We start from the raw sequence: 26,910 nt of genomic DNA, 5'->3' as shown, positions 1-26,910 counted from the left end.
GTGGGTTAAGGTAAAACATTAAAAAAAACTGTAGTGAAAGGGTTTTGTCAAAGCCTGATCATGATCAACACCGGAAGACCAGATTAAATGAAAAAAAGTCAATTTTAAGACGATCTAAATATTTTTATTTCCCATAGAAAATTGTTACTGAAGCATTTACAGTCAACTATATAACAGAATTACAGTAACAACCACATGCTTTGATTACAACATATATTTGGACTGATATTGATATTCTGCCTTGCAACCCATGAACTTTGGATCACAGAGTCAATCTGAACCTATAGTTTGTGGTAAAGTGGAGTCACTGATGGTGTAGTGGTACAGACGCCTGCCTTTGGTACTGACAGCGTCGGATCAATTCCCGCTCAGTGACAGTGTCGATATCTGCTCTGTGACTGACTGGTGACCAGTTCAGGGTGTAGTCCGTCTTAAGCGAGCTGGGATAGGCTCCAGCTTTCCCGCAAGCCTGACAGGCAGATAAGTGCAATGTAAAGACTTGTAAAATTGGCATAAATTCAGTCTGTAAGGATGTAGACAAACAATTGAGCACTTGGATCAAACTCAGCATGGCCTGTCACTTCAAATCTATGTTGCCTGCATGTATGTAAACTGCTTCTTTGTGTGGCGTAATGCGTGCAATACAAAAATATAAGTTCCTTTCTAGGGTGAAAATATTTTTTAAAGTTGTGAAATCAGCTTCAGCTCACACTGCTGTGACAAAGCGGGCAATAATTATATTTGCTCATCTCGTGGCTTTGAGCGCAGTGCTTGCACACACTGCACATCCACAAGTGGTAGTCCTGAATGGGGAGACCGCTCACTATGCATGTGGGTAACCTTTCCCCCGTCCTACAAAAGAGAGAGAGAGAGGTAGAGGTAGAGAGAGGTAGAGGTGGAGGGAGAGAGAGAGAGAGAGAGAGAGAGAGAGAGAGAGAGAGAGAGAAGAGAGAGAGAGAAATGGTGTGGTTATTTCATGCAAAGTGATGGAGAGGTTGTGCCACTTTCACCATGGAGCCATACACATAAAAACGTTGTGTTACTGGACAGCTTTTGTCTTCTTCTTTGGCTATCCTGCCAGAAGACACACGTCTCGTGTGCGGCAGATACCCAGATAAGACCCGGACGTCTGTATTGCACATTCCTTTGTAATACATCCATTTGCTGTTAACTTTTTCTAATCATTGGTCATATCTTCCTCGTCTCGTGAACACGCGTAGGGTCCAAACTCGCAAATCCCTACAGCTTTCACGAGCGTAGCCATGTTGAGGCACTAACGCTAGTAAGAGTAACGCCCCTCGCCTCGCATTCCCTCAAGACATCGCTTATTTTGGGTGGTCTTGACACTAATTTATGTGTTATTTCATAAACGTTGTTAACCAAACAAGCCTGCTCCAACCGGTATTCATCCGGAAACAGGAAATGCAAGTTAACCGTATTGAGCATGTACGAAGCATATACGAAGGCGCATGTTCAGAACTGCTTCACGTCATGCGAGCGCATTTACGTCGAAAGTCATCAACGTCAAGAGCCATGTGAAAGGAAATTCAGTTACACGAGGGGTGGTCATTGCCTCGATCGCGAGGCAGTGTGACGGCGTAAAAAACAATGAAACGAAAGACATTACACTATCATCCATCCCGTCGCTTGATTCAGGTGTGGCCAATACCTCAAGCGCATGCAGATAAGGCGCGTTCTAGCAAGAAAGTGCCTCCTATTTACGGGAGTCCCGTGGTGAGTAACCAACAACAGTACGTCACGATTGCCGACAGGAATGTTTGTTTACAATGTATCCCTAGCTTGTTCCCATGAACGCCGATTATGTTGAACTAAACTTTCAGCATTTTCAAAACATTGCGAGTATAGACCGTTCATGTTTATTCCTTGACAGGCCAGTGCATTTAACTTCTCTTCAGATCAAGTTTGTCAGATCAAGAATTTTTCTTGATGACAAATTGTAAATACCGTTTTATATCATGTTCTACTAATATCAGTTAAAATTGCAAATGATCATTTCTGCTTTCTGCTTATTTTTAATTTACAATTATGTTATATCAATCCAGTAAGTTATTTTAAGGCCATCCCTAATCACACCTGCAACTTTATCTGCGAGCATGACTGACCACACCTGTACATTTTTCAAATGTGAGTGACTGTGTGTGTGTGTGTATATATATATATATATATATATATATATATATATATATATATATATATTATATATATATATATATATATATATATATATATAAGGAAATATATTAAAGGAAACTTATTATACTATTAGTATTACTAAATCTATATCTCAGATAGTGAGCAACGTGGTCAAGTGTATCAGTACAACGCGACGTAAGAAGTTTGAGACTTAAACGTTAATAGTAATTTCTACAGATCAACTTCTTTAACATGTTTTGCTGTACGGTGTAGAAATTCTACGATATATTTTCGTGTATATTCTATATCTATACTATAATATGTATAATGTGGGGAAAAGGAGAATTTTAGATGTCTTTTTACTGAATAGTTCACTTAATTCATTTGTCCTGTGATACAATAGCATATTTTAAGCATATTTTAATGACAAATGGGATTTTGTGTCATCCAGTGATAGGGGGATGCGGGTCAAAAAATCTGGGCTTGGCCCTTGGGGAACTTCTGCCCAATTATTTTTTTTGGGTCAGGACTTAGAAATTTTACTTTCAATTTCTGTCTGAATTTTGTTCACAGATATCGCCAGAATGCACCACAATCATCCATTTTTTTCAAACATTTCCCAGGGGGCATGCCCCCAGGCCCCCTAGTACTCACATTTGTATTTTCAGGAATTTTCACGAAAGTCCACTTTCATCTCTAAGTAAAGAAGCTGAGGACGGCATGAGAGCTGATCAAACAGAAATAAAGAGTTGTCTTACGCTACCCAATTTCAATTAATGTTCTTAATTATAATACCAGACTATTACAGTCAGGAGCTGCAGGCGCTCGTCGCGAAACTTTTCAGTGTTTGTTTGTCACATTCAATAAAAAGCAGCTGTGTTGCTGCTCTTTGCCCCTTTTTTCCCTTTTCTAGTGAAGCTTGTTCGTACACAACGTAAGTTGCTAGGTTTAGTGCTGGATGGTTTCTACAAGCCCTTGGTCCAACGTCATTAGATTATGTGTTATATGTTTGATTTGAAGGTTCCGTTTTTCCTCACCCTTCTGATGCAGCGTCTAGCTCCAGCGTGCGGCTGTCTTTTGGGGGGTGCTTGGTGAAGATCGCCAAAGCCAAGTCCTCATAGAGCAGCCGCTGCTCAGGGTCCAAACTCTCCAGGGCCTCCAGCTTGATAAAGGCCTGTGAGCACGTGCCGAAGGCCCGGCAGGCCGATGAGCACACTGCTAGGAGAGAGTAGATCTCCACCGCAGGGATGATGTCCTCGTATTCGCGAAGATGAAGGGCTTTAAATGTGGCATGAACAGTAAGTATGCTGCTTTGTGTCTATTGTTAAACTTGATTTTAATTTTTAGGTTTTATCCAAAAGATATGGATGCTTGTGGTTCATCTCTGTGTCAAGTGACATGATAGACACACAAAAAATATGGTCTTACTTAAAAGACTCGAGAGAGGATTCCACTATAAAAAATGATAATTTCAGTTACAGAAAGCAATGACAAAATAATTCATATACCATATTTGCTCAAAAGGTATATTCGAATAATGGATACAGTATTAAAACACCTATGATATGTACCATATTTTCACAACTATAAGATGCTCTTAAAAGTGTTTCTCCAAAGTGCACCTTAAAGGCCAAGTGTCATCCCTATAAAGATCCTAAAATAGATATTGTAATGAAAAATACATATAGCATTATTCACTTCAATGTCCATACGAAAAAATAAATGTGAGCAGAGAGAGCGTCATCCATGTGCAAAGTTGCAGAAGTGCCATTCTACGACATCCAAGTGGTCGCCATATTGGCTGCATCCTCTGTCCGTGACGTCACCCGGACATTCGCCAATGAAAACACACAGTGCACCCTACCTATGGGAGACAAACACACCCCTTCTGACACGGGAGCTCTTTTCTAAAAGGAGAACATCGCACAACCGAGTGAAGTTACCGGGGCAATATTACACTATTGTTTCGAGCCATATTCAGATGATATGCGATCACGGCCAAACCGCCTCCCATCCGATCCACTTCCACGACGGAGATGATCCATCGTGGCTCATCGCAGCCAGCCGAGCTGACTTATCACAGAGCCAAGCCGTGCTGCTTTAGGGGGTTGTTCATAGACCCCGCAGTACGCGATGAACAACACCGTCGAGCCAGGGCGCTTTACTGCGTTGTTGCCGAACGCGGCTGAGTGAGGCAGAGCCGAGCCGTGCTGCTTTAGGGGGTTGTTCATAGACACCGCAGTACGCGATGAACACCACCGTCGAGCCGGGGCGCTTTACTGCGTTGTCGTCGCACGTTGCTGAGTGCTGCATTGTGGCAGCGTTCTTCAGAGCCGCCGCCGTCCGGGAGCCCGTGCGCTTCGCTGGCGAAGCGACGCAGCAGCCCGACGCCGTCCGACGCGCACATCGACACATTTCGTACGCTGATTTTTTGTTACGTAATGAGAGACGGATTACGTGGTCCGCCCCAAATTATTATTTTTTTTAGTAGCTGTATACACACCTACCTGTCATTTGGAAGCCACGAAGCTCTCATCCTCTGCACCTGTGCAATCCATTTTTCACGACAAACCGGGTCTCTTGCAAACTTATGAAGGGTAAATCCATCCTCCCAAGTGTTCTAGCAATGTCCAGCAATGCAACAAACTAGCATTTTGGCTAACACGAAGGAACAACAAGCTACCTTCCCGGAGGTAAAACTAATGGAAACAAACGAGTCCACTTGAGGGGGTGTCTGTCCTTTACGTCACTTCCTGCTTCTTCTCGAAAACACATCCCTCGAGAGGATAGTCGTCGTTTTTGTGTGATTACTTCATTAATGTACAACCAAACTTGTTGGTTACATAGTTAGCATGCACGTATGCTACCACTGAGTGGGGGTCATGGGGTAGTAAGGAACAATTGCAATTTTACATTTGTAAGCAGAAAAAGGTTACATTCCCCTACAGACTGACAGTGTAGGCAAGTCATTAGTCAACATGTTGATTACACTCATTGTGTCACATCAAAACTAAAATTATCACACCTCAGCAAACAGAATAGCATAACTAAAAATAATGAAAAAAAAATGAAATAGCTGACACAAAAAATGCATTTTAAATACTACCTACACCCTTATTAGTTAGTTAATAGCAAAGCATGATGGGCACACTCCCAGTATGATTTGAGTGCTCCCAGCATGCTTTGCAGCATTTGTTTTGTATCAATTATTTCTCCAGACATTGTTTTGTTTTATCATTTGCTAGTAATGCTATTCTGTTTGCCATGGTGTGATAATAGATGGATCCGTGAGAATGATTAACAGCTCCCTTTTGACTAATCAGTGAGTGTCATTTACTGAACACCGCTCATGCTGCCTACAGCCGCGATCCTTTACCCACAAACAAAGAGCGCACGTTTATTTTAAGCCTCTGAATTGCGAGTGTATAGTCCTGCTTATATCCGATTCGGAAATATGGTGCTTCAATGTTGCTGGGGAACGTGTAATGGAGACGAGCGCTATCCAGAGAGATTACTGAGAGGATATCTGATGTGCTTTCCCACCCCAAAGCGTAATTTAGATAAAGGCAAACGGTGGATTAAGGCTTGTGGCCGACCTCACGACTAGCTGAACGTATCGAAGATAAATCAGCACAAAGCCGTCTGTTCCAAGGTAAGTTATTCAGTTAGTCACTGTAACACCTATAGAGGAAGGAGCAAGCTCTACCTAACCGGGAGAAACGCAAAGTTTCCAGCCGCACCTTGGCTCTGCTCTCAACCGATCTTATCCATGACTAAACACATCAGGTGAATACAAATACACGCATACTGCCATCTAAATTAATTATGTACTATGAACGTAGATATAATTTAGAATCGACATGTTTATGTAGCGTGAAAATCCAAACTTACCCTGCTTTGCCTGAACAATAGGCATCAGAAATCTTATTGCATTTGATGTCCAACATTAGTTTATGAAGTGGTTGATTCTTGATTCGCATCGACGGCCAACACATTGCAGAAACTTTAACTGGCGTTCCTGTTTGGGAAACCTTGACATTATGAATATATACCTGCTAAAAGTAATTTAGGCCTTTCTGTACACTCTTTGTCGATATTTCTGATACCATGGGCAGAAAGGAAACAGAAATACTATCGGGAATCCGCTCTAATGAATCGCCCATAACATGCATCGGCCACACAGCATCCGCCATTTTGATCGGTAGCTTGGGGTGCATAACAACAGTAAGTAGGCGTGGCTTAGCCGCCCTGCGCGGATCTATCTAAGTTTTGATGTGACAATGTGTGTGTGAACAAGTTGACTAATGACTTTTCCTACACTGTCAGTATTTGAGGGGAATGTTAGCTTATTCTGCTTACAAATGTAAAATTGTGAATCTTCCTCACTGTCTCTTGAGCGACATCATACGGTAACTTCCACGCATTCTTTAATGCATGCATGCTAACAGTGTGATGTGCATGTGTTAGGGTGTATTTCATTGGCGTAATCACATAATCTTTATGGATTTTAGAACTTGGTATGCATACAAAGTGCACATTATGAAGTGCCCTGTCTATTTAGGTGAAAATGTAAGACTTTTAGGTGCAATGTATTGTGAAAATATGGTACATTATGGGGTAAAAAAAAACCCTCATTCTGTCATTTTTATGTCTGTGGCCCTGAGTAGAAAATGTTTGGACTGCCCTGAATTTGCGTTCGCACAAACTGTAGCTGGGTTGTATACCTGTGTGCATGGCGTTCTCCGTGTAGCCTTCATACAGCTGCCTTTGAGCAAGCAGGAAGAAGTGATAGGCCTCTGCTCCTCGCCACGCATTGTCCAGAACACGACTGTCTGCAGGGGTTGTGTCTTCCTCGAGAAGTCCAGCAAGTGCAAATGTTGCCTAGTAATGAGAAAAGGCAGCACCACGTTTTTGCATGGTTTTGAAATCATGAAAAATTAAACAATAAATAAAAGCGCTAAGAGCATGAGTGTATTTATTCTGACTAACCTCTGACTTCTTTCCTTTAGCTTTACTCTGCTGCAACGTCTTCTTTTGCTCGTGATGGTTTTCTACGAGCCGAGCAGCCAGTACATACAACTTCTTCACCCGCAGCGGTCGAGTCCTTTTCTTGGCCTCCTCATCTGCTATCTGGGAACAACCCCCGCAAATGGATGATTGAGTGATAGCTGCAATCAATCCAGTGGGCCTCTTCTGTTTTTTTCCCTAATACTTTCTAGCCCAGTGTTTTTCAACTGTGCTGTGCCACACTATAAACTTGGCAGAAATAGACTCACTTAAGAGGCTGATTCTCATCATTAGAATATTAAAAGCCAAATGGCAACACTATCGATCCATTTTTTAAGCCGCTTATCCCCACAAGGGTTGCGGGAGTGCTGGAGCCTATCCCAGCTAACTTCGGGCAAAAGGTGGACTACATCCTGAACTGGCCACCAGTCACTCCCAGGGCACATATCGAAACCATAACTGAGTGGGAAATGAACCCACGCTGCCCGCATATTCTCACTAAATATTTTCCCAAGGTGCTGCTCGCAACAAAGTAACACTGTTGGCAACACTAACAAAACTGAGTAATTTTTAACATCATTAAAGTGTGGCAGAAAGGTGATCAATTGTTCAGCATGTCTCAGGCAGTGTTCTGAAGTTGAGGGTGGTGTCAAGCCACATCTGAACCCACCCAAAAAATGTTAAAAGCCTCTCTACTGGGCTAAAGAGAAAAAGTACTGGTTTGTTGCCCAGTGGTCCCAAGTCCTCTTTTCAGATGAAAGTCAATTTTGGCTATATCATTTGGAAATCTAGGTTCCAGAGTCTGGAGGAAAACTGAAGAAGCACAAAAGTCAAGCTGCTAAAAGTCCAGTGTGAAGTTTCTACAGTCTATAATAGATTGGGGAGCCATGTCATTTGCTGTTGTAGGTCCACAGGTCCAGTGTCAATGCCACTCACTGCCTACCAGAAAATTTAAAAGGTGCTGACAAGCTTTTTGGAGACAATCATTTTATTATCCAGCAGGAGTAGGCACCTGTCCACAAAGCTAATACTACTAATACTGGTACTTGGTTTAATAGCTTTGGAATAACAGTACTTCACTGGCCAGCAAATTCACTTGACTTGAATCCCACTGAAAATTTATGGCATAGTGTCAAGAGGAAGAAACAGAAACCCCAAAATGCAGTGGATATGAAGGCCATTATTAAAGCAACTTGGGCTACAATAACAGCTCAATTGTGCCAAAGGCTGACCTCCTCCATGCCACATTGCTGTAATTAATGCAAAAAGAGGTAAGGTTGACATTTCTGTTTAAGATTCTTTTTTGTTGGTCACATGAAATATTGTAATTGTGTTGTTGGGGTTTTTTTTTTGTTTTTCGAATATAGTCATAAAAATTGAAACAAAATACAAGCTTGAAATATTTTGCTGTTTGTAGAACTAATGTAACATAAAAAATTAGTTTTTTGCAACAAGTTATGTAAATAAATGGACTTTCCTTAGATATTCACTTTTTTGCCACATATCTGTATTTAAGTCCCAATTTGAACTCAGGAAGGGCGCGAATTGTTTTTCACAACAATTATACATGCACATAGTCCACAAATACAGGTAGTACAATTGATGTACCTTAAACATGAGTTTGGCTGCATCAAGAAAATGGTGAGCCTTCTGATACAATTCCACTGCCTCTAGAATTTTGTTCTTCTCAAGGAGATGTGTAGCATATTTGGACAGAAGAGGTTTAATCTCCTTCATGTTGTGGGTTCTGGCAAGTTCAACTGCTTTGTTCCACTGACGTAAAAGAAAGAAAACAGCAAAGTTAGGCAAACAGAACAACATTAATTGCAGCGCATGATAGTGAAATAGGAAAGAATGGCAAGGGGGATCTGACTTGACTGTTAAATCATGAAATTTTACATAATTTACAAATATTATACATTTAAATTTACAGCATTTACTGTTGAAATCCTAGTTTATACTATTCCATCGATAGTTACACTTCATCAATCAAATGTTACACCTGCATTGTAGCAGCAAAGTGCAAGTGCAGTATTCACACGGCCCAGCTAAATATCACTTACGAAGAAGATATAGGTGAGAGGTTAGCAAGGTGCCACAGTGGGCGTTTCTCACCTGGTTCAGATGAACACACGTGTCAACGGCAGCCTTAGCCTGGTTGCATTTAAGGTAGGCATTCACAGCCTGTTCACACATGCCCACAGTGGTAAACATCTGGCCAATCTCCTACAGCATAGAGGTGGGAAATGTCAGTATGTGAGATACAGCAACTGAAATAAGTATTTAACATGTCACCATTTTTCTCACGACATATATTTCCCAGGGTGCTATTGACATGGAAATTCACCAGATGTTGAGATCATCTCAAGTCACCCATACATACAAGGAAAGTACAACAAATAAGATCAGAAATTACGTTGTGTAAAAATGTGAAATGACACAAAAAAAAAAATATCAGTAATCAAACATCATTTCAGACCCTTGTTAGTCCAAATGAATATCAGCTGCTTCAGTCCTAATTGATGACCTAAAAAAAAGGTCTGACTGCCAAGGTGTGAATCAACACACATCTCGTGATGGGTAAGAGCAGACCATCGCGAACTAATGGTTGCAAAACGTAACGATTGCATTGGTTACAACCCCATATCTAAGCTTCTGAACGTTCCAGTGAGCACACTTGAGGCCATAATATGCGAGTGAAAAGCCAATCATGTCACCATAAATTTCCCTCCATCAGGTGACAGAGGAGTACACGGAATAAGAGGCAAGGACCACCTTTGGAAAGCTTCAAAAAGACTTGGAATAAGCAGGTACCGATGAGATTTGTCATGCACTCCACTACCATGGCTTGTATATACACCATTGATGGGAAAAAAAAAAGAAAAAAAATGTCAAAGCTTGGTTTGTTTTACGGACAATATTTGGATAAACCCATTAAATACAGTGTCTGGTCTGAAGAGTGCAAAATTGAACTCTTTGGATGCCAAATTTGGAAGAGAAATTGTACTGCACATCACCCTAAAAACATCATACCAACTGTGAAGTTCAAAGGTGGGAACATGATAGTGTGGGGCTGCTTTTTAGCAAATGGGCGTAAAATTCACATTATCAAAGGAAAGATGAATGAGCAAATGTACCAAGATTTATTTGGACAAGAAACTGCTGCCATCTACAAGAATGATCATCATGAAACAAGGGTGGACATTTAATCAGGATGATGATCCAAAACATAAGACAACATAACATAACATAAAACAAAGAAACTCTCAAATGGTTTTAAAGGAAAAAAATAAAGCTGCTAGAATGGCTCAGCCAATCACGTTACTTGAATCCAAACAAAAATCTATGAAAAGACCTGCAACTCAAGGTCCATAAAAGAAACCCAAGGAACCTTCAGGATTTGAAGACTGCTTGCGTGGAGGAATGGGCTATAATCACACCAGACCAATGCATGAGACTAGAATGTCCATACAAGAAGTGTCTTGAAGCTGGCATTGGAAACAAAGGCTTTTGTGCAAAGTATTTATTATTAAATGTTAAATAATAAAGTTTTAATTTACTTCATTATTTCTTTCTTTAATACCAGTTGGCATGTTCAAAAACTTTTTCCCTGTGTCATTTTACATTATTACACACAACTTAATTTGTTCTACTTGCTGTATATGTACCAATTACTCGGGTTGTTTCCAACATCAGGTGAAATCTTCATGTCAATAGCACCTTTGTACATATGTGTAGTGAGAAAAATTGTGACATGTTAAATACCTATTTCAGCTCCAAATATTGACAGGAACTGCAGTCTGGAATTGGCTTAGAGGAAGAGGTCTGTCTTTCAAAACTGTTTTACCTGTAGGAGTTTATGGTTTTCTGGTAGAGAATTCGTCAACTTCTCAAGGTTATCATAATCCTCTAACATGTAGTAGCATTCTGCCAACTTCTCCTGGTGGCAGCCCTGAAGATAGTACTGCACTGCATTGACCCTTCAAAGAGGAAGAAGCAAGGCTAAAACTTGGTCATACACTGTGATGACTAAGCATTCACGATTGCTTCATAATACAAGTGATAATGCCTCTTCAGAATATTAGAACTCTTTTCATTTACGTAACTTCACACCCTTTCAGTATGTTTATTATATTCCTCACACGGGTTACGATCCCTCAAGGGAAATTAAATTTGCATCTGGATACTTTATGTACTATGTATTATGTACTGTATATTTTTGTTGCATGCTGCAGGGAGAACCGCTCTTATATAGAAAGAATATTTTGTGGCGAATACACTGTGTCTCGTGCCAGTCTATAAAAATGCGAGCTTCTGGCATTCAAAAATTGTCTGAAAAAACACATTACATGTATTTTTCAATCAATATTAGCGAAGCTTTATTTAGTTACCATCGTCGGTTTACATTACCAAAGCCATGGGAGCATGTTGTGTTGCTAGCATAAATGTTGAGCCCTCACTAGCTAGTACTTGCACAAACTCCACCCTGGCAGGGCCGGGATTGAACCTGGGTCCTCAGAACTGTGAGGCCAAAGCTTTACAGCTGTCCAACCGTGCCACCATATTTGAGTCTGTACTCTTATTTATTTATTTTTTTACTTTTACTAACAGACACAGGAGTTCAATCAGTACATCTACTTATACCAGTATATGTACTTCCACTTAAGGAGTGTGAATATTTTTACCACCTGTGCATTTTACACAACAACCCAACTTCATTGGAATTGGGCTGTAATAAGAATAATAAAGAAATGAAAATTGCCAATACCACTTCTGTCTGTCGGCAAAGTAGTCGCCTATTGCATTGTAGGCTTGCTCCAGTAGAGCGTCATCACAGTCCCCAGAGCCAGTTTTAAGCAGTTGGAGCACCCTGAACCAGTCTCCCAACTTCATCCGAAGGCTAATGGCGAGGTCCCTGGAAAGTTAAATGACCACTTCAGTCAATATGATCAAGAAGCAAAAGGAAAAAAATAGCCTTCCTGCAACAAATATTCGTACCTGCGGTCCATGTCCAAATACATGCGCTCGGCTTCCTCAAACCTGCTAAAGTACGCTGCCACCTCTGCCTGTTTCATGGGCTCACTCTGCAAGTTACCCAGGCGCTTGACAAACTCTATGCCCTGGTTGTCTTCGCAGCGGACAAATGCCTGCTCAGCAGTCTTCAGGTCCAGTTTTTGGAGGGCCGCCTCAGCAAGCAAACGCCTGGCATGTCGATGATAGACAGAAGACATGTTTCATGGCTATTAGTAATTCTAAAAGGCATGTAAAAAATGTGTAGTCAGGAACATTTAACATTTATATTTAATTTATGTAAAAAAAATATTATTATACATATTTACCAGAGTCTTGGGTGGGGATTATCTTCAATGAACTGTGAAGCATCTGCGATTCCCACTTTTTCAATAAGCGCACGGCTGTCTCTCAAGGAACGGATTTCGAAGTTGATGAGGTTGTCTTTATTTGGCCTCTCCGCATCCTGCAAAGCACCAGGTCACACCCTAAACATCTCTGATAGTGTCTTTAAATTAAGATATTCTTAACTCTAACCACTTACATTAATGGAAAATTTGAAATAAAAAGAGACATAAATGGGTATTCTTTCATTACTTTTAAGACATTTGATTTAGGATATTTAAGGGGAAAAAGAACTGCTCAAATTGTTGTTACCTTCATGATTTCATCTAGCAGGACAGATTTGATTTCAAGGTCCTCAAAGTTGCAGATATATCCTGATGTTTGGATAGGTTCCTGTGTTCCCAAGTGACACACAGTACAGATATCAAGCTCAACCATGAATTCAGTCAATGCAGTGGCCCCTTAAAGGGCAGGGAACCACGTTTGGTAACGGAAACTCGAATCAAAATGGATGTACCACGCCTCAATATGAGGCAATAGAACCATCTACTACATCAAAATGTTCTGAGAATTTCAAAAGGTACTAAAAATTACTGCATTTTTTAACCTAAAATTCTATTTAAGATTTTTTTTTTTTTTAAATTATAAACTTTCACAGCTCGGACCCAACACTCACAGACTGAGAGGTATAAACATCTGAGCATGTTGAATGAAATTTGAGATACTTAATATCAGTTAACGTAAAAGTGTCAGTACGATAATGAAAGCACTAATTTACTCACCTCTGGGTCGAGGTTCCTGAACACATACATTCTGGTCTTTTCCATCATGGCAAACAGATCAGGGTTGTCCTTTGCCCACTTCATGTCCCAAACATCTTTGCGTTCAAACTTTGATGGATCCCCTGTTGACACCTGGCTGCCAGTGGTGTCACCTGACGATCCGTGAACCTCCACATCCAACAAAGTGAGAACGCCGGAGATGTCAATAATGGCCAGTCGACTTAAGGGGAAAAAAGGATTTAAACAGTGGGCCAGTGACAGGATCAGATGAGACAAGTGTGTTAATGCAAAGTCTACATATTTACAGAAAATGCAAAGCATCTACAATCAGCGCTTACCTGGAGTTGCAGTTTAAAGAGAGATGATGGGCTCTGTTCATTGTATATTTCTGAATGAGAATGACATTTGGGAGGCTATATCTGTGGATAACACCTGATTCACGGCCCTGGAACACACGAAAAATACTGATATGCATTACCCACAAAGGGTTATGTATATTTGACTTTAGGGTGAAATTTCAGGACGTCCCTAAAAGGCACTATAACATTTCCAGGTGAACTTAAGGGGGAAATATTCTACCAAACCAACTTTTTCAAGTATTTATAACGGAATAATATTGTCTCTGCAGTATGTCAGCAAACATCCGAAGTATGAAATTAAATTGCCAACACGTTCCTAAATCCCAGACGTTTTTCTGCCGAGAGGCCTGAAATCAGGTAATTTGAATAACTTGAGTTTATCTACGTCAGATTGATTTCCCTTTCTGCTCCCAAGCCAGCGCTGCCAACATAAACACACGTGCTCTCACAAGTTGGTCTTTTACACAGAGAAAATCATTCAGAGAAAAACAGGGAGGGTTAAGTCAAGTATGGACAAAGCAGAGAGAGAACTGGGTCTAACAGAAGTAGCTGTCTGAAGGCCTTTTCTGGACATTCACATGATATAACCAAGATGTTTTTTTTTTATGAAATCGACACTTTTATACTGAGTTGGTGTCAAGGAGTCATTCTATGGCGGTCAAAATAGACATAATACGAGACCTTTAATTTATCTTCACTAAACTTTGACATGTCTAACAACTCAATGTTTCACTATTTCTTACACAACTTTCTGGTTTCAAACTAGGAGCTGAATAGCAAAATTCACATGTTGAAAATCTCCAAGGAAGTCGACTCATATGCCTTTCCAAGACCCTTCCACTGTCTCTGTAGCTCATTGCAACCTACTGATGACACAATGCTACATTCCAAACTAGGTGGCCCATCCCGTCTGAGAATATCCTGTTTGAAAGCCTTGCAACGGCAAGGTACTGTTAATCAATTGTCCGGTGCGGTCTTGGTCCTGTGATGTCAAAAGTGAACAGTATGATAACAAGGACTACTATTACCAAATCTCATTGAATCAGGAAATGTATTTTTGACTCATGGATCAAACACTCATTGTGAATTTTGCCTTTCAGCTCCTTTTTAGGTAACAGTAAGTCGTCCAAAAAGCACTGAAGCACTGAAGATTTGGAAATGCCCATTTAAAGGTTTAGAGAAAGTCAAATTAAGTTCACTTGTAAAGGTTAAAGTATATTTAAAGTACAAGTGCATCCTGAAATTATATACCTAACTTTTTGTGAGTATTGTATGCAACACTGCTGCAACCCTTGTGAGGATAAGCAGCTCAGAAAATGGATGGATGGATGTTTTAGTTGTTTGGATCAATTGTATTAAAAGCAGAGCTGTACCTACCACAATCAGTGTCTTATCTGTTGCTGTAATACAACAGATGGGATCTCTTGTTGCCTTGAAAAGAACAGAAAAATGATCATTTTTGTTGCAGATATTGACAAATCATTTATATTGAGTGCATGACTATTATAGATGGAGCTTTATAATCAGTACATGATGAATATTAGAAAATGGAGACCTTTGGTTCAAAGAACAATGGTTTATTAATGATTGCAGCTCAATGCCACTTACTGTGAAAGCTTTTGCAAAGTCCTCTCCATTGTCATTGACTCCAGTTGGACTGCTGTCAATGTGATACACCCTACAAAGACAGGAAGTTTGAGCAAATCAGACAGTTACACTGAGGTGACTTTTAGCCGGGCTGTCTAGAGTCTCTGTGGCAGTGGATGTAGATGAATGAATTCTATTCAGATTTCAGACACTGACTCCTAGGCTCTAGATGTGTGGTTATCTTGCCTCTCTGTAACTTTCCATGACTATCTTGGGGTGTACTGTCAGTCTTGGCACGAGCGTCCTGGGTAAACTTTATGCCATCCTGTAAAGCTACATCGTGACTGTGATGGAATAAATAAAATAAAATCAATAAAACTCACCTTTCCCTTCCCTCTTTCTTAGTTCTGGTTACTTGGTTGATCTCCAAGGCAGTTAATTTATTTGCCACTCTGTACAGCCATAAGTAGAAAGCCTCTTTAGATGCAGCAATCACATGTGTCCTGGTCATGGTGACAAACAATGGACCTATCCAAGGCGATAATTAGGTTTTTTTGGGGGGGAGGGTGACCTATATGGACATGCACATACAAACAGACGCATACAAACACACACACACAAAACCAGCCAAAGGAGATGCCTCGGATAGTTAACTGGATTCTCCTGTTGAGATGGAATACTTTCGGCCCATTTTAGATCACAGTCTTTCAAATCTGCAGACTTTAAACCATCTTGGGTTGGGATCATCATCAAACACTCAGTTGTGCCATGCAGATGGAGTATGTTGAATATTTGGAATGTCTAAAGGCGCCCACGACTCGCTGGCTATTGGCCACAGACTGCTGTGAGCCTGTGAGAGTTGTGACCGTGGGTGGCAGAAGACGGCGCGCCGGCCACTGTTTTTCCCATATGTGAGGTGTGAGCTCTAATGTTGACTTCAAGTCGTTAATCAACATCCTGGTCTTTTACCAATTTCAAGTTACAAAACACACTGTGATCAAATATTACAGTATGTGAATATGCAGTTAAAGATTATTCTAAACTAGAACTTACTAATGTCGATGTACTTTGAGTCTAAAGGAGTCCCAATTGAGTTGCACAGAATCAGAACAAACTGAAAAATATGAATGATTATTAAGGGTTAGTTTCAGGATCTTATGCTGCACATATCTTCTTTATTTAAGATACTGTACTTTTAATTAACGTGACATTACCTTTGCATGATTCCCAGACTCTGACTCAGCATTTTCCTGTGTGCCAAAGAATAAATAAAAGATGCTTACGAATACAGTATACAGTGATGAACATAAATTAGTACACCCCAACAGATTAGCTAGACAACCTTTACCCACAGAATCAACATTTTCTGTGGAATTCTATATGACAAAATGTGGGCCATTGATTGCAACTGAGTGTATTCATCATGACAAGTCTGATGATTACCGATTATTGAGAAATCAATGACAAAGTTAACATTTCCAAGGAGGTCTGCTCTCATTTATGTTGAGGCTGCTGTACCATATTTCAATACAACTAATATGACAAGTTACATAGAGACAAAACTCATAAATGACAACAAAACCGTGAGAGAAATTATTTTCACACATTGTTTATTTTGGTACACAATGTGAATTGGGCTGTACCTGAAGCTGGTTGTCTTCAGCCTTGCTTGCCAGGGTGCAGAAGTCCCCTGATGTTGTGATGGACATGAGGCTCTTGACATACTTGACAAATTTTTCATTGTTTTTAGTGTCCCAGAAGATCACACAGTAATCTTGGCGCTCTGGCTTTGTGAAAGCATACACTACTGTACTGCAACAGAATCCCCACTGGAAAAAAAAAAGAATACATTTTAAAAAGAGACACTGAGTTTCACCTTTAGTTTGAGACTGTGGAACATCCTCGAAAACCTAAGCCTAGATGCAAGTTTTTTTTTCTATTTTTTTTTTAACTAGAATTTTTATAAAATACAATTACACTACAAATGTCAGACTTCATAATTAACTTGAGTCATAAAATCCATCTACAATGCAATTTGAAAAAGGATTTTGTCAGACAGGAAGAAATAACATCTTTAGTGATATGACATTACTCTGAAGCCAAAAAGAGGTTTCTCTGGCATCTGTGACGCTGATGTTTGGTGCAGGTTGGGTAAGTTTGGATTTTTAATTCTTAAATACGAGGACTGAAAGAGAAAATGAGTATTTTATTTGAAATTAAACATCATCCATGTGTAAAATGGAAAAACAGAATACAATGATTTGCAAATCATCTTCAACCTATTTAGAATTGAATACACAACAAAGACGACTTAGTGTTCAAACTGATACACTTCATTGTTTTTAGCAAATAATTTTAACTTGGAATTTTATGGTTGGAAAACGTTCCAAAAAAGCTGGGAGAGGGTCTTGTTTACCACTGTTACATCACCTTTTATTTTAATAACATGAAATAAACGTTTGTGAGCTGAGGACACTACCGTAACTTCCGGTCTATAAGCCGCGACTTTTTTCACACACTTTCAACACTGCAGTAATGCGCATAATTTGTGCATTTTTTTCTAACGGCCGCAAGGGGGGACTCAAGCGGAAAAGGTAAGAGTGAGACCATATGTGTAGAGGAAGTGACTTTTACCGGTATATTTTTTTTAACCGGCCCTGTTAGCGCTGCGCTAGCGTTAGCACTGTGCTAGCGTGTTGCTGCTGTGTTACTGCCATGTCTCAGTGATTTTTACCGGTCTGTTTTTTTTTTTGTTTTTTTTTTTACCGGCCCTGTTAGCGCTGTGCTAGCGTGTTTCTGCTGTGTTACTGCCGCATCTCAGTAATTTAGGTGTTTTTTTTAACTGGCTCTGTTAGTGCTGTGCTACTGTGCTGCTACTGTGTAGTTGCCGCAGCTGTTTTTTTTTTTTTTTTTTTAAGCAGCCCTGTTTATGCTACCGTGTTGTTGCTATGTTAAGATAAGATAAGGTATTAAAACTTTGACAACTCTTTCTGTGTACAGTCTTTCTTTTGAAATATCTCGTATTTCATTGTGGGTTTCAATATGGGCACTTGCAGTTTTTACACATGTGCAGCTTATGTATGTACCAAATGGTATTTCCTTTACAAATGTACTCGGTGAGGTTTATAATCCGGTGCGCTCTGTATGCCGGAAATTACGGTAATTGTTGAAGCTTTGTAGGTAGAATTATTTACCACTCTTGCTGATATACACCTTCAGCTGTTCAAGAGTCTGGGGTCTATGTTGTCATATTTTACGCTTCATAATGCACCACACGTTTTCAACGAGAGACAGGGCTGGACTACAGGTAGACCAGTGTAGTACCTGCACACTTTTACTACAAAGCCACGCTGTTGTAACATGGAGAATCTGGTTTGGCATTGTCTTGTTGAAATAACCAGGGACATCCATGAAAAAGACATTACTTGGATGGCAGCATATATTTCTCCCAAAACTGTATTTACCTATCAGCATTAATGGTAACTTTATAGATGTGTAAGTTACCCATACCATTGGCACTAACACAGCCCCATACCATCACAGGCTTTTGAACTTTGTGTCCATAACAATTCGAATTGATCTTTTCCTCTTTGGCCCAAACAATTTGAAATGTGGAACACTTTCCAACTTTGCACCAGTCCATCTTTGATGAGCTCGGGCCCAGAGAAGCTGCCAGCGCTTCTGGGTGTTATTGATAAATGGCTTTTGCTTTGCATAGTAGAATTTTAAGTTGCACTTACGGATGTAGCACTGAACTGTATTTACTGACACTGTTTTTCTGACGTGTTCCTGAGCCAATGTGGTGATATCCTTTACAAACTGATGTTGGTTGTTGATGCAATAGCGCCTGAGGGATCGAAGGTCACACGCATTCAATATTTGTTTTCGACCTTGCCGCTTACATGCAGTGATTTCTCCAGATTCTCTGAAACGTCTGATGTACCATAGATGATGAAATCCCTAAATTTACAAGCCTTTTAATTGTATGTTGAGGAACATTGTCCTTAAACTGTTTGACTATTTTCTTATTCACTTGAGAAAGAGGTGAACCTAGTTCCATCTTTGCTTGTGAATGAGAATCATGAGCAATTCAGGAACTCTCCTTTTACACCCAATCATTGCACCCACGTGTTCCCAATTAGCCTGTTCACCTGTGAGACGTTCAGAACACATGTTTGATGAGCATTTTTTAGTCTTTTTCGCCACCTGTCCCACCATTTTTGGAAAGTGTTACAGCCATAAAATTTTCAAGTTAATGATTGTGAAAAACGAAGTTTATCAGTTTGAACATTAAATAATGTCTCTGTAGTGTATTTAATTAAATATAGGTGAAACATGATTTGCAAATCATTGCATAGTTTTGTTTTGGGGTTTTTTACACAACACCCCAACTTCATTGGAATTGGGTTTGTATACCAAAAAGGAACATCGGGATTGTTTGGTTTAAAGTGCTGTCATTTACCTTGTAATCTGGTCTGATATTAGCAAAATAGATGTAGGAATCGACAGCCAAGCTGAGCCGCAGGCCGCCTCCTTCCCAAGCAACTCCTGTCATCTGTTTCCCAGGTACTTTCAAGGTTCTCAGGTGCTGTGTAAAGTGATGTAGCTATCATTGTGTCATGGAATTTTTATTTCAACATTGAGATAATCAGTAAAAATAAAAGGACAACATGAATCTAACCACTCAAATTAAATCTATAGAGTAATGTCAACTGTAGAACTTAATTCTTATTCTGGACATTATAAACTGTGAAACTACTGATCGGTAAAATGCGCATAAACAAAGCATGGAATATGGTTTTCACAGATAGTTTTCAGTAATTTGGCTAGACATTTTGCACACACAAATAAATAGGCATAAAACCAAACTTAAGTTAATTAACCCTTTTAACAACATTAACCCTTAACAGTAAATAAAAACAAAACTCCAAGCAAGGTAAAAATAATGCATGCCCAAACATACAACAGAGGTATCATTACTTCTGTTTGGAGAGTCAAATACTGGGAATTTAACATGTAGGGGGCACCGAAGCTGATTAGAATTAGGCAAATTGTCCAGACAACAGGAACATGATAAACAGTGTCTATATATCAGCTCACCTTCTGCCTATCGCCTCTCTATCACATGTAGGACTGAGTAGATAAAGTTTCTTTAAAAAAAAAAAGGAACTGGCATTGACTGTGTCTAAAACCAAATCTCAAGGTAATAAAATGTCCCATTTACCTCTCCAAATGTTGTATAAAACTGCACCACATTGATTTCGACATCGGAGTTCAAAGCTCTGAGGGAACCGGCCACCGCCAGCACACTACCACAATGGTTCCACTGAATACTGACCACATTCATCGTGGTGTCGATACACACTGGGTCTACAGAAAAAAATGTAGCATAGCTCATTGTCACAAGTGACACTAAACTGGGAAAATCTCTGCAGTCTTTGTGCTTACTTTCATCTGTCTCATAGCGCATAATCTGACATCTTCCATTTTGAAAACAGATAGCGAGACATGGGCAATCGGGTTCTACGTAGCCACCTGTTCCTGAGTACCAGTGAATCCCTGCGATCCTAATGGCTCCTGTCACATTAGTCAGACAACTGATGGTCAATTTCATCTGAAAAACAATCCAAATGACATTGAAGATGACATTAGCAAAAACACACTTGCAATTAGAGGAGAATGTTTTTAGCAACCAGACTAAAATGTGATTAGCACTGTAACAAGGGGCTGCCATCTTTGTGGAATTTTATATATAAAAAAAAAAAAACAAAGAATGAGCAACTCAAATGCCTCTAATATCCTCCACCATAAAAAAGAAAAAGATGATTAAATTACGTACATGAGCGATGCTATGGCCCACATAATTTTTCTCATGAATAACTTTCCATTTACACTATTTTTGATGGGCTTTTAGGGCAAGTGACGCAATTTGAAACTTCGCCGTAACTTTGACACGCTGACTTCAGCCCATACGAGTGGGGCAAAAAAAAAAAAAATGGTCAACCACCAATTATGCAAGTTCTCCTATTTAAAAAGATGAGCAAGGCCTGTAATTTATGGCACGTGTATAAACTCGTTATCAATATAAAAGACATCTGTCCACAACCTCAAACAGTCAAGACTCCAAGCCCCACTATGGCCAAGTGCAAAGAGCTTTCAAAGGACACCAGAAACCAAATTGTAGACCTGCACCAGGCTGAGAGGACTGAATCTGAATCTGCAATAGGTAAGCAGCTTGGTTTGAAGAAATCAACTGTGGGAGCAATTATTAGAAAATGGAAGACCTACAAGACGACATATAATCTCCCTCATTCTGAAGCTCCAAGCAAAATTTCACCATATGGGGTCAAAATGACTGCGACAACGGTGAGCAAAAATCCCAGAACCACATGGAGGGACCTAGTGAATGACCTGCAGAGTGCTGGGACCAAAGTAACAAAGCCATCAGTAAGACACTATGCCACCAGGGACGCAAATTATGCAATGGCAGGCCTGTCCCCATGCTCAAAACAATACAAGTCCAGGCCCATCTGAAGTTTGCCAGAGAGTATTTGGATGATCCAGAAGAGGAATGGAAGTATGTCATTAGGTCAAATGAAACCAAAATAGAACTTTTTGGTTATAACTGTCTTTGGTTAAAACTTGTCATGAGAGGAGAAAGGTTAATTGCATCCAAAAAACACCATACCTAATGTGAGGCATGGGGTTTGAAACATCATGCTTTAGGGTCGAGGCTTCTGGAAAGGGACTAAGATGACTCATCTGTGTAAACGAAAGAATGGATGGGGCCATATGTAGCAGGACATTTTGAGTGAAAACCTTCCATCAGAAAGGCCATTGAAGATGAAACATGGGTGTGTCTTTCAGCATAACAATGATGCCAGACACACCGCCTGGGCAACAAAGTAGTGGCTTCGTATGAAGCATTTTAAGGTCCTGGAGTGGCCTCACCAGTCTCCAGATCTCAACCCCATAGAAAATATTTGGAAGGAGTCTGAAGTCTGTGTCCAGTGACAGGCCCAAAACATCACTGCTCCAGAGGAGATGTGCATGGAGGAATGGGCCAAAATACCAGCAACAGAGTGTGAAAACCTTTTTACAGTCTTACAGCAAACGTTTGACCTCTGTCATTGGCATCAAACAGCATCGCAAAATGTATTGACATTAACTTTTGTTATACTTTTTATATTTATATACTTTTTCCCCACCGTTATTTGCCAATAAATTCTTTAAAAATCTGACAATGTGATTTTTTATTTTTTTGTCTCTCATTGGTGAGGTAGACCTATGATAAAAATTACAGGCCCCTCTCATCTTTTTAAGTAGGAGAACTTGCACAATTGATGGCTGACTAAATACTCTTTTGTCCTCTATATGGATATTGGATATTTTTTTTAAAAAACTTGTCAGTCAATCAGAGAAGGCGCTCCCCATATAACAGCACAGGAAATGAATGTCAGAGAGCTATGTGGAGAACTACGTTATCAGGTTTTACTGTAATTTGAAGGTGTTCTTTCACTAGAATTAACAAAAACATAGAGAAAAGGACAAAGTTTCCTGATGGATATAAATTTAATTTCAACTCAACCAATTACACACATTTATAAATCTTGATGCATTGTACTAAGGTTGAAGTGGCCGTTCCAGGCAGACCTTTTGACAAACTGTCATTTTTGGGCAATCACGTCACTGCTAATGTATTTAGTTTTTAAAGTACAGTTTCAAAACATCATATTACCTAATATTGTAGAAATGTAACATTAAGGTGTTCAATATATATATTTTAAAAATAAGTAGGAAGGACACCATTTTATGATTACAACATAACTTAGCGGAATTATTTGCAAACCAACCAACTTAATCTACCACAACTATACTTAACACATAGAGGCATTGACTTGAGATGTTTTTCTTGTCAGATGGTTCACCAAAATCTTACAACAGTGTGTGATAAAGACTTCAATATCAACAAAATATCTACTTCAATACAATAATGCAATAGGTTGTTCGGCCTTCATATTTACTCTTCTTCTCGTGTTAACTCGTGAGCTGGATTCACAAGGCCGTGTGAGATTAGTGCTTCCACAATGATGTGTGTCTGCACTGCAGTGCATCTACTTTTATACTGAGAAACCTTACAATCTGAAAGTCTTTTGACTCTGTCTTCCCATTTTGCTTCGATTTACCTTTGTTCATTCAAATTTCATGTTGTTTTTGTATACTCACTATGAAATTGCCGTGATTATCAAAGATTTGCACTTCCCCGTTGGCCATACCGAAGAGCAGGATCTTGCTGTCTGGAGACCATGCCACATGTGCAAGCTGATTTCCCTTCAGCTCCTTTCCCCAAATCCGGTTACCTACAAAAAAAGAAGGTCTTTATTCAAAATCATTACACACACACACGCAGTAAGACAAGCATGTGAACAAAGCAATCCCTGTCAAGTGACAAACTGAGATTTTATGCTGCATCTGGCTGGAACGCTGTTACAATCATGGTGAGTTAATATTGAATTATCAAATTATTTACCATCTACAGATCCAACAATGACTGCCCCATCTTCATAAACAATACAGATCTTTTGACCATCAGCATTCCAACTCATGCTTCTCACCACCGATTTGTTCCTATTATTGATCATTTCCTCGTACCATGCACCTTTGAAAAAGAAATTAAACATTAATGGGAGCCTGATTACATCAAAACAATCAGTTAAAAAGATGGTGCAACCACCTTTGTAGAGCATCCATACAATGATGAGTCCATTTTGGTCACTGGTTGTTAGTTTTTCATACTGTTCATTCCATGTAACTACTTGTACCGCACCTGAAAATGTAGCAGTATTTGAAGGTGTGATTGTTTCCCACTCACATACCACTATCTAATATTTATTTTCTTGAATGGCAAAAGCGTCATCAAATGATGACTCACCACTGTGTCCCCCCAATGTCTGGTTCATTGACAAATTACTGGGTGCAGCAAGTCCTTTAAGTTTGGTGTCATCTGTTGAGGAAAGAAAACAGTATAAGGGAGCCAAATCAGCATCAAAATTTTGAAATTAAGAATTTCTTCACTGAGTCTCCCTATTGTTTCTTCTACTTGGAGTGGATAAGGTGGTACCACTTCTACTTACAGGGATTGATACAGAGGTACTCGGAAAGCACCGAAAGGATTTTGCTGAGTTTTAAAAGATTTCTTACACGCTGTGTGAACTATTGTTGAGTAAAATCTAAAATCTCAATCACATGGACCTTATGTAACAGTCTTAAAACTAGTTTAAACACGTTAAATGTTGATTTGCAATGTACAAAGTGAACAAAAAAACTGAACAAAGCAGCTGGATGCCAATAATGAAAGGTGTGCTTGTGACACTCACCTGACAAGACAAGGCAAGACAAAATGAGAAAATCATTTATTGATTCCAAGAAGGAAAATTCTAATTTGACAGAAGTGCAGGGTAAACTCACACAGCATAGACTATTGAAAGTAATTACAATAAAAATCAAATTTTCAATTCATCCCTTGTCTATAACACTTATTCTAACGAGGGACGCTAGTGGCTGGGAGCCCATCCTAGCTGACTTTTAGCAAGTGGGCATGTCACAGGGTACACCTGAAAAAGAATGCCAGCCAATCACCGGGCAAACATAAACAAATAACCATTCATACCCACATTTCCAACTATGAATGTTTTAATATCTTTGATAAACCTGATGGGCACGGTGACACGACTGGATAGAGCGTCTGCCTCACGGTTCTGAGGACCGGGGTTCAATTCCTAGCCCCTCATGTGTGAAGTTTGCACGTTTTCCCTGTGCCTGCGTGATTTTCTCCATGCACTCCAGTTTTTTCCCACATTCCAAAAACATACATTCATTGGAGACTCTAAATTGCCTATATGTGTGATTGTGAGTGAGACCGTTGTTTAGCTCTTTATGCCTTGCGATTGGCTGACAACCAGTTCAGGGTGTACCCTGTCTCCTGCCCGATGATAGTTGTGATTGGGTCCAGCACTCACGTGACCCTCGTGAGGATAAGTGGCTCAGATATTGGATGGATGGAATAACCAAATTGCTTTTTTTTATTATTATTGTGGGAGGAAACCAGTGTACAAAGAGAAAACTACGTCAAGCATGGAGAAAGGCCACAGCTATGATTTGAAGCCCAAACCTCTTAACTGTGAGACAGACATCCTGAGTAGTTGGCCATCATGCTGCCTAAAATAAAAACATGTAAAAACAATTTTAAAAACAGCTTTCTTTCCCCCAACGAAAATTTTGAAAATATTTCACATAGCAACATTAAAAACGGTCATCACGTCTGGAGATTACAGCTGTTTGTTGAGGTTGGTAGTGAGGTGAGTGTAGTGTGTATGTGACGACAGTGGCAACAAAGCAACACTTATCTCTGGGAGGTATGATCTACTGGCATTAATAAAATGTAAAAACCATCAGTGTGTCAAGCTTTACCAGGCAAATTCAAAAAGGGTCTGAAAATGCACTGCAAATTGTTCGATACAAAACTGCAAACATACCTGTCTGAGTTTCAAGTTTGAGCACTTTTAAGAGGCCGTCATCACCTCCGCAGGCAATGAAGCCCTGGTCTTTGTTCCATGAGACACATTTCAAGTGAATGCTGTTGGGGATAGCAATCTAAAACACAAGAGAACAGCTTCATGAGTCTGTCCTTTTAATTTTTAAACTGAAAGGTTCATTTAGTTGGAAGCCTCACCTTTTTGCTGAGGTAGATAAACATGGTATCCTTAAGGCCTTTATCTAGGTGTGGCAGCCAACAATTGAAAAACATACCATGGATGTAAAACAAATGATAATGGACAGCAAATCAAAAAGACCAAAAGTATTAGAGCTTGGTCTGGTGACAAGTACACGATTAGTCTACTGTAGTACACTGAGCAGCCAAAACGTTATGGCCACTTGCACAATATAATGACATCCAATAATACAAGAGCTGTATTCCAATGGTAATTATGCACAGTTTTGAATAACAATTAAATTGTGGTATTCTTTCAATATTTTTTTGTAGATGTCTGTCCATCAGTTTGAATGACACTGGTTGTCGTTTCTAATATTTTCTCCCAGTGTGCAAGTAATTGGGGCTGTAAAAGCAGAAGATTTCATTTCATCGCATGTACTACATGCGTTCAAAAATATTGTGTATGGTCGATGTAAATCGTGACCAAATATTTTTGCTTTTTTTCCCCAAAACAACAAGACAGCATTCACATTGACAGTTCGTCATTCACTCGGAAAGAAGTCCACAAACAGCTACCGTTAAATAGGGGGTAGTTAAGAAATATTTGTTAATTCCTCTCCGAGGGTCTCGTATGATGGCCTCAGCCTTGGAACGTAAGCTTTGCTATCTATGCTAGCATGACACAAATAAGTGCGAACAAAAAGAGCGTCTACCCCTCACAAAAAAACATGGACCGACCGGCGTTTTAAACTACAGCCATGACCTTATCGCTAATATATAGTAAAACACTTCAAACTCAACTGTTTCGTCCCGTTTTACGCAAGATGTAGCATAGAGGGTGTAGCTGCTTCTTACAGTCGCCCGTGGCAACTGTACACTGTGCGCTGGATTTCTGGTAGTTGTAGTTTTTCTTATTTTGAACGTTGCTGGTACTTGTAGTTTCTCTTTGAAA

At 39.8% G+C, this 26,910-nt stretch overlaps 1 protein-coding gene across 6 annotated transcripts; it reads right to left on the bottom strand.

Annotated features, from left to right (window-relative positions):
- On the bottom strand, positions 1–26,845 carry wdr35 (WD repeat domain 35). 6 transcript variants are annotated; one of them, XM_061844367.1, is made up of 30 exons: positions 26,760–26,841; positions 25,977–26,034; positions 25,780–25,897; positions 24,177–24,248; positions 23,979–24,071; positions 23,775–23,903; positions 23,471–23,604; positions 20,693–20,858; positions 20,469–20,614; positions 19,707–19,832; positions 16,888–17,073; positions 16,459–16,494; positions 16,298–16,358; positions 15,628–15,772; positions 15,266–15,335; positions 15,035–15,088; positions 13,637–13,743; positions 13,299–13,518; positions 12,829–12,909; positions 12,501–12,637; positions 12,160–12,363; positions 11,930–12,076; positions 11,009–11,141; positions 9,277–9,387; positions 8,770–8,934; positions 7,144–7,284; positions 6,879–7,035; positions 3,192–3,432; positions 711–852; positions 1–469 (listed from the first exon to the last, which is right to left on the bottom strand). In XM_061844367.1, exons 2-30 carry the CDS (start codon positions 25,998–26,000, stop codon positions 305–307), a joined length of 3,711 nt encoding a protein of 1,236 aa, XP_061700351.1. In that variant the 5' UTR covers positions 26,001–26,034; positions 26,760–26,841; the 3' UTR covers positions 1–304. The 6 variants fall into 6 exon arrangements, 5 of the variants coding, with proteins under 5 accessions (XP_061700351.1, XP_061700353.1, XP_061700352.1 ...); XM_061844368.1 differs by having other exon boundaries at positions 2–469; positions 25,977–26,020; positions 26,760–26,845; XM_061844369.1 differs by lacking the exons at positions 25,977–26,034; positions 26,760–26,841 and adding an exon at positions 25,416–25,462 and having other exon boundaries at positions 25,780–25,899.
- Between the last annotated feature and the right edge of the window lie 65 nt (positions 26,846–26,910).

Source organism: Syngnathoides biaculeatus, chromosome 15 (genome assembly GCF_019802595.1).
Source record: "Syngnathoides biaculeatus isolate LvHL_M chromosome 15, ASM1980259v1, whole genome shotgun sequence".
Taxonomy (NCBI): domain Eukaryota; kingdom Metazoa; phylum Chordata; class Actinopteri; order Syngnathiformes; family Syngnathidae; genus Syngnathoides; species Syngnathoides biaculeatus.
This window is presented reverse-complemented; position numbering and strand designations above follow the sequence as displayed.

Bases quoted from the DNA above. Each gene is read 5' to 3' on its own strand.
- wdr35 (XM_061844368.1), bottom strand. From the start codon at position 26,000: ATGTTTATCTACCTCAGCAAAAAG. The intron at 19,833-20,468 runs GTAAATGGGACA...CACTTTACACAG, and splicing joins TTTATACAACATTTGGAGAG to CACCTGAGAACCTTGAAAGT. The intron at 3,433-6,878 runs GTATACAACCCA...CCACATTTAAAG, and splicing joins GGAGAACGCCATGCACACAG to CCCTTCATCTTCGCGAATAC.